The 15,809-nt window shown below is 43.6% G+C and overlaps 1 protein-coding gene across 1 annotated transcript in view; it reads right to left on the reverse strand.

Moving 5' to 3' along the window:
- The window catches only part of LOC124615932 (macoilin-1), a 178,455-nt gene that overhangs the window by 121,430 nt on the left and 41,216 nt on the right, over nt 1-15,809 (reverse strand). Inside the window, exons 3-4 of the mRNA XM_047144118.1 lie at nt 11,380-11,506; nt 8,850-8,979 (exon numbers count right to left, since the gene is read on the reverse strand). Coding sequence (XP_047000074.1) covers nt 8,850-8,979; nt 11,380-11,506 — 257 coding nt within the window. The remainder of the gene's footprint in view (nt 1-8,849; nt 8,980-11,379; nt 11,507-15,809) is intronic.

A 15,809-nucleotide genomic window follows, 5' to 3' on the forward strand; every position in this document is an offset into this window, starting at 1 on the left:
CCGATTGGCTCGAATGCCGCGGATATTCCAGTGGATAATGGACATAGGGTGAACAGAAAATGGAGGAACGTGACCAAGGGTGCTGTCAACTCAACGACTGCTCAGAGCTTGCGACCGACAGCATGGAATGGCATTCAGTCGAAGGCAGAAGATCCTGATCCATAGGTTGGTCAGGAGCAGCTCCTGCCACCAACGATCGGCCAGTTGACCGGCCACCAGCAGTGCGCCTCGGCGACACAGAAGATGGCCGAGGGCGATTTCCGCCAGGTGGTGCCGTAGATGGGACACGCCTTGGCGGAGAAGGAGAGGAACTATGTTTCTTCGTAGCCTTCTTGGAAGGTTGTGAAGTTGCAGTACGTAAAAACTCTTCATGAGGTCTTGGTGTCTGACTTTTGGGCTCGAGATTTAGCAGAACTCGACGAAGGGTGAGCCAGAGAGTGGGCAGGCGAAAGTGGTGAGGTTGAACGGGCGATCTTTGCGCTGGCCGATCTGACGACCGTGGTACTAAAGGTGAGGTCGCAAGTCTGCGTGGCCGCCTCCTTTGTTGGCCGAGGAGAAGCAAGGACAGTGCTGTATTTTCCTTTCTGAGGCACGGTGGGCTGTCGACTGGCGAGTAACTTTCGAGCAGCAAAGGTCGACACCTTTTCCTTCACTCTTATTTCCTGGATGAGCTTTTCGTCCTTAAAAACGGGGCAATCTCGAGAGGAAGCAGCGTGGTCACCCATACAGTTGATGCAGTGAGGGGATGGAGGTGGACAAGCACCCTCATGGGCATCCTTGCCACACGTAACACATTTGGCCGGATTGGAACAGGACTGGCTGGTGTGATTGAACCGCTGACATCGATAGCAACGCGTAGGGTTTGGGACATAAGGGCGAACGGAAATTATCTCATAGCCTGCTTTGATTTTTGATGGGAGTTGAACTTTGTCAAATGTCAAGAAGACAGTGCGGGTTGGAATGATGTTCGTGTCAACCCTTTTCATAACCCTATGAACAGCCGTTACGCCCTGGTCAGACAGGCAGTGCTGAATTTCTTCGTCAGACAATCCATCGAGGGAGCGTGTATAAACGACTCCACGCGAGGAATTTAAGGGACGGTTCGGTTCCACCCAGACAGGGAAGGTGTGGAGCAGAGAAGTACGCAGCAATTTTTGAGCCTGGAGGGCACTGTGTGTTTCCAACAACAGGGTGCCATTCCGTAATCTGGAACAAGACTTTACAGGACCCGCAATTGTGTCGACACCTTTCTGAATAATGAAAGGGTTGACCGTGGAAAAGTCGTGACCTTCGTCAGACCGAGAAACAACAAGGAACTGTGGCAACGATGGAAGAACCGTCTGTGGCTGAGACTCAGTGAACTTACGTTTGTGAGCAGACATAGTGGAAGGTGAGGAAACCATTGCGGAAGAATCCCCCATGATTACCGGCGTCTCCGATGGCGCGCTCCTCCCTTGTGGGGGCCCTCACCGAGGGCACACCCGCCTTAGGTGATTGTTCACACCTCAGGTCACACCTCCCGACAAACGGACGGAGGGACCAATCGGCACTTTCGGAAGGTATCAGCTCGGGTAATCACCCCTCCCTGGGCCTGGCCGTTACCAGGGGGTACGTACGTGTCCTACCTGTCTATCTGGGGCAGGGAATTACGCATTACCCCGTCACCGGCTACGCGTGGAAGTGCGTGGGTCGGCCTTCAGACACGCACAGGGAGGAAAAAAGAGAAAGGGAAAGGAAAGAAGAGGGGGTCTCAAACGCCGCAGCGGAGAAAAGGGCAAGGAGAAGAGGGAAGGAAAAGAAGGACAGAGGAAGGATGAGGACTTGCAAGTGTAGAAAGCAAGGAATGTGGAACAGTTTCGAGCGTCCGTCTCCGGACGTAGGCACAAACCATACTCCCAGAGGGGGAGAAAGGGAAGGAAAGAGCCAGAGGTGAGGGGGTGGGCGAAGATGGGGGACGGGGAGGGATGCGGAAAGGGAAGGGAAGGTGTGCAGCCCGGAAAGGAAGGAGGGCCACATTAGCTCAGGGTCCCGTGCTCGCTACGCACGTGTCCACAAAAGAGTTGTGGACCCCCTGGGGGGTCGTTTTTATATTGGCAATAGCTCTACAACACAACTAACAGAAATCATTCACTCTAATGTAAGCTCCAGCAAACCACCAACTGTTACATAACACATCCTCTTCCTAGCTTGCACAATCTCCACTCTAGTGGGATTGATTTAAGTAGTAAGATTGAATGTACAATAAACTGGCAAGTTCGCAATCCAAATGTTACAGTTGAAATTTTCAATATAGACTTATCATCTCTATCTAGTGTTTAGAATCCAATTTTATATTCTGGTGCAATAGTTTATAACGAATTGCACATGTGCATCAGGTAGGATATTGGAAATCCCCCGATATTCAAAAACAAAGTAAAACAGACCCTATTACCCACTCCTACATTTTATGAGAATATCTGCAAATTCTGATGAACATTAATGTTCATATTACACAAGCTTTTAACCAGTATATATATAGCTAATGTCTTCTGTGCAGAGTCGCATAAATGCTTAAGAGAAAGTACGCACATAAAAAAAAAAGTTTTGCATTACCTCGCTTCCGAGAGTTCTGGAACCTGTACAGAAAATTGGAATAGCGATCAACATAAACATCATTTCTGCCCCTTTTATTGCTCGTGAAAACCACACATTGCATCTTGTACTACCATACAGTGAGACCTTCAGAGGTGATGGTCCAGATTGCTGCACACACCAGTACCTTTAATACTCAGTACAATGTCCTCTTGCACTGATGCATGCCAGTATTCGTCGTGGCATGGTCCAGATTGTCCCACTCCTCAACGGCGATTTGGCGTAGATCCCTCAGAGTGGTTGGTGGGTCACGTTGTCTATAAACAGCCCTTTTCAATCTATCCCAGGCATGTTCAATAGAGTTCATGTCTGGAGAACTTGCTGGCAACTCTAGTCAGGCAATGTAGTTATCCTGAAGGAAGTCATTCACAAGATGAGCACGTGGGGGTATCAACTGTCGTCCATGAAGACGAGTGCCTCGCCAATATGCTGCTGATATGGTTGGACTATCGGTCGGAGGATGGCATTCACATATCATAGAGCTATTACAGTGACTTCCATGACTACCAGTGGCATATGTTGGCCCCACATAATGCCATCCCAAAATGTCAGGGATCCTCCACCTTGCTGCACTCGCTGGATGGTGTACCTAAGACATTCAGCCTGACCGGGTTGCCTCCAAACACATCTCGAATGATTGCCTTGTTGAAGGCATATGCAACTCTCACTCATTGGTGAAGAGAACATGATGCCGATCCTAAGCGGTCCATTTGAGATGAAGTTGGACCCATCTGTACCATGCTGCATGGTATCATGGTTGCAAAGATAGACCTTGCCATGGACATCGGAGGTGAAGTTGCGCATCATGCAGCCTACTGCACACAGTTTGTGTTGTAACAAGACATCCTGTGGCTACATGAAAATCATTATTCAACATGGTGGCACTGCTGTCTGGATTGCTCCGAGTCATAATCCGTAGGTAGCGGTCATCCACTGCAGCAGTAGGCCTTGGGCGGCCTGAGCGAGGCATGTCATCGACAATTCCTGTCTATTTGTATCTCTTCCATGTCCTAACAACACCGTTTTGGTTCACTCCGAGACGCCTGGAAACTTCCCTTGTCGAGAGCCCTTCCTGGCACAAAGTAACAACGTTGACGCAATCAAATCGCGGTATTGACCATCTAGGTATGGTTGAACTACAGACAACACGAGTTGTATGCCTCCTTCTTGGTGGAATGACTGGAACTGATCAGCTGTCAGACCCCCTCCATCTAATAGTTGCTGCTCATGCATGGTTGTTTACATGTCTGGGCAGCTTTAGTGACGTCTCTGAACAATCAAAAGGACTGTGTCAGTGATACAATATCCACGGTCAACGTCTATCTTCAGGAGTTCTGGGAACCAGGGTGATGCCAAACTTTTTTTGGTGTGTGTATTACATAAAACAGGATAAGATTACACTCAGAAGAGGAACTGTGGCTTCTTTCAAGTAGCTGTTTTTGTACATATACAGGGTGTTACAAAAAGGTACGGCCAAACTTTCAGGAAACATTCCTCACACATAAATAAAGAAAAGATGTTATGTGGGCATGTGTCCGGAAACGCTTAATTTCCATGTTAGAGCTCATTTCAGTTTGTTCTTCCACCTACACTCAATGGAGCATGTTATCATGATTTCATATGGGATACTCTACCTGTGCTGCTAGAACATGTGCCTTTACAAGTGCGACACAACGTGTGGTTCATGCACGATGGAGCTCCTGCACATTTCAGTCGAAGTGTTCGTACGCTTCTCAACAACAGATTCGGTGACCAATGGATTGGTAGAGGCGGACCAATTCCATGGCCTCCACGCACTCCTGACCTCAACCTTCTTGACTTTCATATATGGGGGCATTTGAAAGCTCTTGTCTACGCAACCCCGGTACCAAATGTAGAGACTCTTTGTGCTTGTATTGTGGACGGCTGTGATACAGTACGGCATTCTCCAGGGCTGCATCAGCGCATCAGGGATTCCATGCGACGGAAGGTGGGTGCATGTATCATCGCTAACGGAGGACATTTTGAACATTTCCTGTAACAAAGTGTTTGAAGTCACGCTGGTACGTTCTGTTGCTGTGTGTTTCCATTCCATGATTAATGTGATTTGAAGAGAAGTAATAAAATGAGCTCTAACATGGAAAGTAAGCATTTCCGGACACATGTCCACATAATATATTTTCTTTCTTTGTGTGTGAGGAATGTTTCCTGAAAGTTTGGCCGTACCTTTTTGTAACACCCTGTATATACAATATATCTGTAAGCCATTCTAATAATTATCAGTTTCAATGTATCACCACTAGTGGTAATTTATTGTTAGCATCCTTTACAAATAATGATTTAGTTAAGTGTGTCACTGTATTTTATAAGGAAACAAGTCACTCAAATATTAATACACTGCAAATATCAATGTTACTTCACCAACACGGTACTGGATATTCAAGTTTATTTACTCAGACGTTGAGTCAAAGCCATTGGCACGGGAACAAAATAATCTGGTGTTTAAACCCCACCAGGATATACATGTCGCTTACTTTCTATAACAAACCCATTACATTCACAATGGATTTATAACGTGTGTGTGGTGTGTGAGCAGCGAGCCACTATGCAGTACAGTGAACGTGGAAACATTTCTGACGGTTTAACACTGTTGCCAAAAATAGCAGCAGAATTCTTCACTTTCTATCTGAGAGTAAACCTTTCTTTACTGATCATAACAAACCAACATGGTTTACTGTTTTTAACATTACACACAGAAGTGGAAAGTTGCTAACCTGTCAGTATAGCTTTAAGAAAAAAATGTGATTATGTAAAATTTCATGCCTAACTCAGTATTACACAAAGGCATAAAATGTAAGTTCAACTATTAGCATTAATTCTACTTTTCTGCAATTACTATTAACAGTGAATAAGTTGAAGGAGAAACTCCTACATCCAATGTTTGTACTGGAAATCTGTTGACTTACATTAAACAATTTGCCTTTTTCATCGAATTGCCAGTGGCTTTCCCCCACTACATTCTAACCACTACATAGTGCAAATGTAGGAGTTCTTCATGTATAACTGCCTCCTGAATTTGCAAATCATACTCAAAACATCATATAATCCACAGTTTTGGCACTAATTGTATATGTTGCCAATACTGATGTCACATACTGAAGTATGTACATATATATGGCACATGAATCATATTGAAGTAGAACACAAGTTTAAAAACAACAACATATTGAAACACACACACTGTGAACAGATGCACTCAGAGAATGTGGTACAATACATGCATTAACCTCATTCATTCCCTGATTTCTTAGTTGTCATGGCGTATTCCCCACTTTTCCTCTTACGGGGCACTTCCAGATGCTCACAGCGAAGCATCAGCTGTATCTGCCCATCATCCGAACATCCCATATTCCCTGATATTGGTTGTTCCATGTTCTTGGTATCTTGATGGAATCTTTTACCCTGTTCCTCTCTCATAGCACCTAGTTTGGGAGAAAAAAGTCAATGTGTGAATTTAAAAAATGTAGCTTTAACCTCATTCAGCATTTCAGCATTTTTAATTTTGTCAGCATGTTCTCAACTATGTCAACATACTCTGGGCCATAGTTGTTTCTCATGAAGTTTTGAACCACACACTTTAGGCAGTACAGGCTTCTCACTCCACAGCATTCACTGAATGAAGGAAATCCTCATCTGGTATTAGTTTCAGAATATCATGACCAGTGAACATGCTCTCATTCAACTTAGCATCTGACAGGTTGCGGAACTTTTAACACAGATATCTGAAACTGTTGCCACACTTAGGTAATTTCTTGACAAACTTCTTCACTAAGCACAGTTTGATGTGCAGAGGTGGCAAGAGTATTCTGTCTCTTTTCACTACAGGATCACACTTTATATTTTTGTCTTTTTGCACCATGGAAGCAATTTCAACCTTCAGGATCACTTGTTACAAGCCCAATTGTCCCATTCACAGATGAAATATGGGAACTTGGTATATGCTGATTGTTGTCCTAGAAGCATACCCTACACTTTCAAATCCACTACACATTATCCTATTGTGATCCCCATAATGGATGATAGTAAGAAGCACCTTCACATTACTGTATGTTTCCTTCAGGTGTACAGAACGGCTGACAGGTACAATGTTACCATTGTGCAGCAGAACTGCCTTCAGGCTTCTTTTGAATGAGTCAATAAACTGTCTCCAGTCATCTGGTGCATGTGGAACGTTGAAATAACCCGTCACAACTTGCACATTACTGCAGTACATTAACAAGTTGTTTCGAGCCAGATATTGAGTGAATATCAAGTCTCTTTTTCTATAAAATTTAATGGACATACAAGCTGTTAATAATTGTCTTTCATGCAGTCTTGCCTCTGACAGCTCTGCTTTGTCCTTTGTCAGTCCCAGATCATGGACTATGTCATTTAGATCCAGCTGAGTGAACAGATGAGGGCCTTCATCTGTGCCTACTTCAAAGTCAGTTTCATCCACCTCCTGCACAGTATCTCCTTCATCACTGCCATCCGTATCTGATGTCTGCAGAGGCTGTAGTATAGGTGTATATGGGTCATATGGAACAGAACAAATCGGTGAGTGAATATAGTTCAGATAGTCGATAGTCTTCTTGTTGAAACCATTAAACGAGAGAGGAAGTAGCAGCCATCAGTGTACAGTAATTCTGTTGCTCCTGCCAGACCACAGAGATGCCAAAACAAAGTGATTTCTTCTTTCTTGCTGCCCACTGTTGTAAATCATCTACACACCACACACACCCAAGAAGTGGATCCCACATCTTATTGATGTTGTCCACTTTTACTCTGAAATAGGCCTGGCAGACCTTTCTCGCGAAAGCAATAATGTTTCTTTGGGCTTTTTTCTGTAACAAAAAGTGTTAGGAGAGTTTACACAGCCTCGGGTGAACATTGCACACTAACACAAACTTACTTCCACAAACACAACTCAGTGACAGACAGGCAGTGCCATTTACAATGAGATAGATTCACCATGTGCCATTAGTTCAAATGGCTCTGAGCACTATGGGACTTAACATTTATGGTCTTCAGTCCCCTAGAACTTAGAACTACTTAAACCTAACTAACCTAAGGACAGCACACAACACCCAGCCATCACGAGACAGAGAAAATCTGTGCCATTAGTGGTGCACACGTTGAACAGTTGAAAGCAGTGCACTGCTTCTGAGCTTCATATCATGTTTTTGTGTATATTATTATTGCCAATATATGTAATCTGGGCAAAAACTGTGGCTGATATGATGTTTTGAGTACATTTTCAAATTCAGGAGGTCAAAATACATAAAGAATGTCCACATTAAAAAAAAAGTTTTTGTGACTTAGCAATTTTAATGATGCTCTGCTGAAAATACGGAAGATTTATCTGGTGTTGTATGTCCTTGTTATGATATTATTGCTATAAATAATACAAAAATGGAATTCATAACTATAATGTTAACATGAAGTCTGATTATTACATTGATACCAGTGGACAGTAATGTACTTTTAAAACAGCAACTCCCAGCATTAAAAAAAAATTTGCAACAGAAAGTGGCATTGTAGGGTGCAAATGGAGAGAACAGGCTTATGGCATGAAAGACGAGCTGGTCACCCCCCCCCCCCCCAACACACACACACACACACACACACACACACACACACACACACACACACACAGACAGAGAGAGAGAGAGAGAGAGAGAGAGAGAGAGAGAGAGAGAGAGAGAAGGCAAATGGCTTCAAATTAAGGAAATGTATCCTTATCTCTTTTTAGAATACAAACTACAAATACAACAGGTTATTTCAAAATTAAGACTAGCAACTAGATTGTTGACAACCCACTAAGTTTCTAGCAATAAAGCTTTTCCAGCAACATGAACATGCACGTCCTGAGACTTCTCCGCAACAGACAAATACAAACAGTCCAGAGACATCTTGATATTTTTGGTGTGCCAGCAGTGAAAGATAGAACAAATAAGATGATAAAGAATGCTCTGTACACTGGTATAAAGAAAGACAAGCACAACTAAAACAGCTTCTTGTTAAATTTTTATTCACAGTGAAACCTGAAAATATTACTCATAAAAATTAATAATCCTGAAAGTCACAAACAGGAGAATTTATTTTGGCAATCTTAACTTGAAATTAAACACCAATTTAGTTCCTTTTTCCCCAAAATAAATGACCATAGAGATATGTTAACACGCAAGAGTATATATTACCAATGGGCTGCAAATGGCCTGCACAAATCCAAGTGAAATGGAAGATGTTTGATATCTCGAAGTCGCACTGCTGCTTCAACATAGACAAACAGGAACCACAGAATGACAGTAGGCAAACAAATGCCCCTCTCTGAAAAGAAAAATGTAAGGTGTGTAAATCTATCTTCTTTTTTCTTAATAATTTAATAGATTTCAGAATGGCTGAATCAGAAGACTACACACACACACACACACACACACACACACACACACACACACACACACACACTTCATACATATATTCAAAGACAGATCATTGCACCTAGTGATACTGCGAAATTTTTTAGCGCAGAGCACCCGTTAAAACAGTAAAAAATATCCAATTCATCTCTCCTGCGTTGAATACTTTTACTACTGCATTACATTTATAACATGAATAAAATAACTTTGACTGATAGATTATAGTGGTAAAGGGCAGTGCTGTCAGAATGTGGTCAGCCAGTCTTGACAAGGCTCCTGCATGTGCTTACAAAACAGGCACTCGATAAAGAACTTAAATTGTCAGGTGACTAGATCTTACCATCTGACTTCCTGAAACATCTATCATAAAGTTATTTTAATCAGGCTACACATGTCCCATGTTAAGGCAAATTCTGATGTAGGCACGAAACAATGTTTAAGATTATACACGTAGGAGAAACAATATTCTAAGTTGCAATGAGCATGTACCATACAACATTATCATGTAAACAGCACAGGAGCATTCCGAGTTATTAAAATTTAAATTTCACAGTACTGTTAAAACTATTCAAATGAAACATTTCAATATACAATACAAGCACATTAATACAATATGAAGACAGATAAGGCAAAGAAATCTGTTACAAGCACAAATAACAATGACTGACTGCAAATGTTGACAGTTGCCATTAATAGGGCATTGCAACATTAAATACCAACCACCAATTGTCCTACAATAAATCCAACTCATAACATAAAATTTTCGGAAGTTAACTTCTAACCCTAACAATGTTATTTTATTTATTCATATGGCTCACAAGCAGTTTAAATTTAGAAGTATATGACATTAGTAATACTATACAGAACAGCAATAAGAAAATGGTGGAAGAAATGGCTGGTCCACTTCTCCTTCAACATCCTAGATAGTGGATCACTGCCCAACGAGCTAAAGAGAACAAAAATAGTGGCAATTTGAAACCAGGTAAACAAAGTGACCACCCTGAAAGTTTCAGACTAATTTCCCTTTTGAATTGTACTTATAAACTCTTTGAGAGGCTCTTCTATAGTAGAATTAGCGGCTTCATTCTGGAACACATCCCAGCTGAGTAAGCGGGTTGCAGGCCACAGAGAAATTGCTGCGCCCAAGGTACCAGCCCTAACAACTTAGAGGCTGGTTTCCAAGAAAACGTCAAGACATCTGTCACGTTCGTAGACCTAACCACGGCATATGCCACAGTCTGGAGAGAAGGGATGATACACAAATTACTGAAAACAATCCCATGCCGGAAAACTGTAACTCTCATCAATACCATGTTAAACCCTAACAACAAACTAATATCTAATCAGAGACTGTTTCTGTATATTTCAGTTAATGATTCTTCCAGAAGCTAGCAAGTTCGCTTTCTTTTTTGTGTGTGCTTGTCAACGACTTAACACTTCTGCTTTTCCCTGAGTGGTTTCTTTTACTCTTAAAATATTCAGTTAATAATTAATTACAAAGACAAAAAATTATGATCACACTATCTGGGAATACAGTACAGTGGGACTAGCTTTATTTATGGAGAAACCAGGAAAGGTATCACTGTCACCAAACCGTGCACAAGGTATTTAACCGACATTTGTAACATAACACCTTTTGGATCCATGAAATTTCACCTATGAGTTTATTACAGTGAGTATCCAGAAACGCCTCACACAATGCTCCGTGGAAAATTTAACACACTGTCAAGGACCTATGTGACTGAATATCCTTTGATGTTACTTCTGTCCTTTGCTGTATATTCCCAAGCTGTGACTGATATTCTGCTAGGTGGCAATGTATCAAGGTGGCCCTCAGACTTCACTTATACTATACTATACTATAACTAGTAGCCAACGCTTGCTCCAATACATGAAAAGAAGTAGATTTATGCCTTTTTAGAACATACGAGATTTGTTGCATGGCCTCAGTTATTCTGAAATAGTTTGATCATTTGAGCAAATGAAGAAGTTCTCTTGGAGGGATCACAGTGGTAACACAAGTTAGGTGACAACAGTGTGATGTGTTAAATCAGAGCATATATCATCATTTGAAGTCACAATAATTGCAATACTGAATAGTTAGCTGATGTTTAATAGAAAAAGAGAGACTTACAACATTTTAATCCTGCAAAAATTGGTGAACTCCTATACACGATTATTGTTTAGTCCTCGATAAAGGAGGATTTTTGTTGTTAAGTAATTGTATGCTGTCTTTAATACAATAAACAAGGCACTGTGTATTAATTTAGATAATAGGACGATCATTTACAAAGACTTGTCAGAAGCTTACCTGTGTGCCACACATATTGTACCCATACGTAAGTACTGGCTGCAAAAAAGAGCCAGTGAACTGGGATGAAGAAGAAGCAGAGCATATCTGACGTCACAGCAACACAAATAAAAAATATACAAAATGCCTGCAACAAAGAAAAGGGGTTACAATTGAACTTTGATAACTGGCAAAAGATAAAATTTCACACTGATGTAGTAACTGCAATGCTACCAAATGCTTTAAAAGTACATGACATCAAAAACTGCTCTTGAAATGAAAAACTGTATTGGTGTTAACCCTTAGCCACCATGACATTTTACACCTGCAAAACACAGTACTCCACATAAGCTGGGGTTGACCATACGTGGCTGCACGTTTCATGTTTTAATGAAAGGAAATAACCTTTTGCTTAATATTTTTTTTTGGGTGACTTTGACCACATAACAAATTCAATCCCTCTTCTTTATTTGTTATTTCCAATTTTTCCAGTGCTCTATCTTCTCCCTATGCCACCTGTTTAATTTTCTGTCCATGTTGTAACTGATTTATTTTTACTATCTTGACAGCCCTCTAAATTTATTACTTTATTCTTAAAACACAGTGAAACTTCAATTTTACATTATCTGATTTTACATTTTTCACATTTCTACGCCATAAATTCATAGCCCCTGTGAAAAACCCGTAACACCAATGCTAAAAATTCCCTAATTTTGTATTTCTTCCTAGTAAAGTTTACCTCAATTTTAAGTTCTTACTCGACGCCTTGCTTTACTTCGGCCCATTTTCTTCCTATTGACATTTGATGTGACTGAACAAGTTACACGTGGCTCTTAAGACAGGTGGTTTGTACCACGGGTGGTGGCGGAATTAAGGGAATATTTTAGGACCTTGTGGAGAGAGGAGATGTGAGAGACAAAATGCTGATGTAATCCACGATCGGTGTTGCCAACATAATTTGCAACAGTTAGGTTCACTGCGCAATTATGATATGGTACACCTACCACTAGACTGCAGCTGTAATGGAGAAAGCAGACAGCTGACGAAAAGTGTCCCAGACTGAGCCAATATGTTGGTTGGTTGGTTGGTTTCAAGGCGGGAGAAGGGACCAAACTACGAGGTCATTGGTCCCTTGTTCCTACTAAAACAATGCCACATGTGTGAGAATAAAATGGACGAAACATATAACACAAAATGGAAAGAAAGGAAGAGCCACAAGAATGAATGGAAGGCAACGAACACTAACAGGAACAAAAGAGGATAAGAAAGCAACAGAGAGACGCTAGAAACAGAAGAGAGTTAAACATGAAAGCAAATTACAGTGGCTGGCAAACCACAAGAATAAAAAGGGAAAGCCAGCCACTCTCCAACACATTAAAATGTCCACCCTAAAAGCACTAGGGTGGATGACACAGAGGGACAAAGGACATGCACTAAAACCTACATAGAAGTATAAAACCCACTCTCATGGATAAAACGTAAAACTAAAGCTGCTGTGGAGGCATTGTCGCCCAACACCGAAGGCAGGGAAAGTTAAAAGTCTACCGCAGAGTGGCTAAAAGTGGGCAGTCCAGCAAGAGGTGGAAGACTGTCATTTGGGAGCCACAGGTGGGTCCTCGCAGCAGAGGATGTAACCATGCGGTAGCCACGTATGGCCAAAGTGGAGCCAGCAGAGCACAACTGATTCCCTGCGAGAGGCCTGCATGGAAGACTTCCACACATTCATAGTCTCCTTAATGACACGCAGTTTGTTGTGTGTGCTGTTATGCTGTTCCGTTTCCCAAAGCTGGAAAACCCTGCCGTGTAAGACAGAAAGCAGGACAGCTTCTGAGATGCCTATCTCCGTTTCCGCGTCACCTGTTTGGCCAGCCTGTCAGCAAGTTTGTTGCCAGGGATTCCGACATGTCCTGGGGTCCACACAAACACCATGGAATGGCGGGACTGTTCCAGGGCATAGATGGACTCCTGAATGGACGCTACCAGAGTGTGGCGAGGGTAGCACTGGTCGATAGCTTGTAGGCTGCTCAATGAGTCAGTACACAGGAGAAATGACTCGCCAGTGCATGAGTGGATGTACTCAAGAGCATGAGATATGGCTGCCAGCTCTGCTGTGAAAACACTGCAGCCAACTGGCAAGGAGTGCTGCTCAATACGTCCACCATGAACATATGCGAAGCCTACGTGACCATCAGCCATTGAGCCATCGGTGTAAGCCACTTCAGAGCCTCGGAACACATCAAGAATCGAGAGGAAGTGACAGGGGAGAGTGGCAGGGTTAACAGAGTCCTCAGGGCCATACAAAAGGTCCAGATGAAGCTGCGGCCGAGGCGTACACCATGGAGGCGTACATGAACGGACCACAAGTAGAGGTGGAAAGGGAAGGACTCCAGTTCGGAGAGAAGGGACCGCACATGAGCTGCAATCGTTAGCCTCGATCAGGGTCGCCGATGTGGGAGATGGGCTGTCGCGGGCGGGAAAAGGAGACGGTAATTCGGTTGCTTAGGGGAACTATGAATGTGTGCTGCGCAACTGGCAAGCAGTTGCGCACATCTGATCTGCAGTGGAGGGACACCAGCCTCCACCAATACGCTGGTCACTGGACTCGTCCTAAAAGCTCCTGTCGCTAATCGAACCCCACAGTGGTGCACAGGGTCGAGTAAATGCAATGCTGAAGGCACTGCCGAACCATAAACCACACTCCCATATTCAATTCGGGATTGGACAAGGACTCTGTAGAGCTGCAGCAGTGTAGAGCGATCTGCACCTCAATTGGTGTTGCTCAGGCAATGGAGGGTATTGAGACGCTGCCAACACTTCTGCTTAAGGTGATGAAGATGAGGGAGCCAAGTCAATCGAGTGACGAAAACCAGTCCTAGGAATTGATATGTCTCCACTACAGGGAGTAGATCGTCATTAAGGTAAAGTGCGTGTTCCGGATGAATGGTACGACGCTGACAGAAGTGCATGACACACAACTTTGTGGGTGAAAACTGGAAGCCGTGGGCTAGAGCCCATGACTGCGTCTTGTGGATGGCTCCCTGGAGGCGCCACTCAGCAACAACAGTACTGGAGCAGCAGTACGAATTACAGAAGTCATCTGCATACAGAGAAGGTGAGATACACAGCCCTATAGCTGGGCCACTAAGAATTGTGAGACACTCAATACAGAGCCCTGTGGGAATCCACTCTCCTGGATATGGATGGAACTATGGTTGTACACGTAAAGTACAGAGCGACAGGAAGTTTTGGATAAAAATCGGGAGCGGTCCCCGGAGACTGCACTCATACAATGTGGCAAGGATATGATGTCGCCAAGTTGTGTCGTACGCTTTACGTAAGTCAAAAAAAGACGGCAATCCGGTGTTGCTGTCTGGAAAAGGCTGTTCGGATTGCAGACTCTATAGACACAAGATTATCAGTGGTAGAGCAACCCTGGCGGAAGCTGCCCTGACAGGGAGCCAGCAAGCCATGTGACTCCAGGACCCAAACCAACCACCAACATACCATACGTTCCAGCAGCTCACAAAGAATGTTGGTGAGGCTGATGGGCCGATAGCTATCCACATCAAGCGGGTTTTTACCGGGTTTGAGCACCAGCTGATGGTGCTTTCCCGCCACTGCGATGGAAAGACGCCATCGTAGCAGATCCAGTTGAAGATGACGACAAGATGTCACTTTTAGTTGCATGAGAGATGTTTAATCATCTGGCTGTGGGTGCAATGAGGCCGATGAGCTGTGTCAGAGCAATGTGCGAGGGCACTGAGGAGCTCCCACTCTGTAAATGGGGCATTATAGGATTCACTGCAGCATGTAGTGAATGAGAGGATGTTCCTTTCCGGCCGCCGTTTGAGTGTGCGAAAGGCTGGATAGTAGTTCTCTGAAGCAGGGGCTCGCGCAAAGTGCTCGGCAATCGTGTTTGCGTCAGTACATAACTCACCATTTATGGTAACACTGGGGACAGCTGTTGGGGTCTGGTACCGGAAAAGACATTTGATCTTTGCTCAGACTTGGGAAGGTAATGTGTGGCACCCAATGGTGGATACGTATCTCTCCCAACACTCCTCCTCCCGTTGTTTGATAAGGTAGCAAATGCAGGCACGGAGTTGTTTAAAGGCTATGAGGTGCTCCAGGGAAGGGTGCCGCTTATGCCACAGTAGAGCTCGCTGACACACTTTAAACTGCTTTAGCAACTTCCAGCGACCACCAAGGGACTGCCTTACGCCTCGGGCACCCTAAGGAACGAGGGATCGCGTTTTCTGCCACAGAAACAATTGTGCTAGTCACCTCCTCAATCATCACATCGATGTTACCGTGTGGGGGAGATTCTGCGGTGACAGCAGAGGTGAAAGTTCCCCAGTCCGCCTTATTCAAAGCCCACCTGGGAAGGCGTCCGTGCACCTGATGCTAGGGCAGTGAGAGGAATATGGGGAAGTGATCACTACCACACAGGT

This window comes from Schistocerca americana, chromosome 5, assembly GCF_021461395.2.
Source record: "Schistocerca americana isolate TAMUIC-IGC-003095 chromosome 5, iqSchAmer2.1, whole genome shotgun sequence".
Taxonomy (NCBI): domain Eukaryota; kingdom Metazoa; phylum Arthropoda; class Insecta; order Orthoptera; family Acrididae; genus Schistocerca; species Schistocerca americana.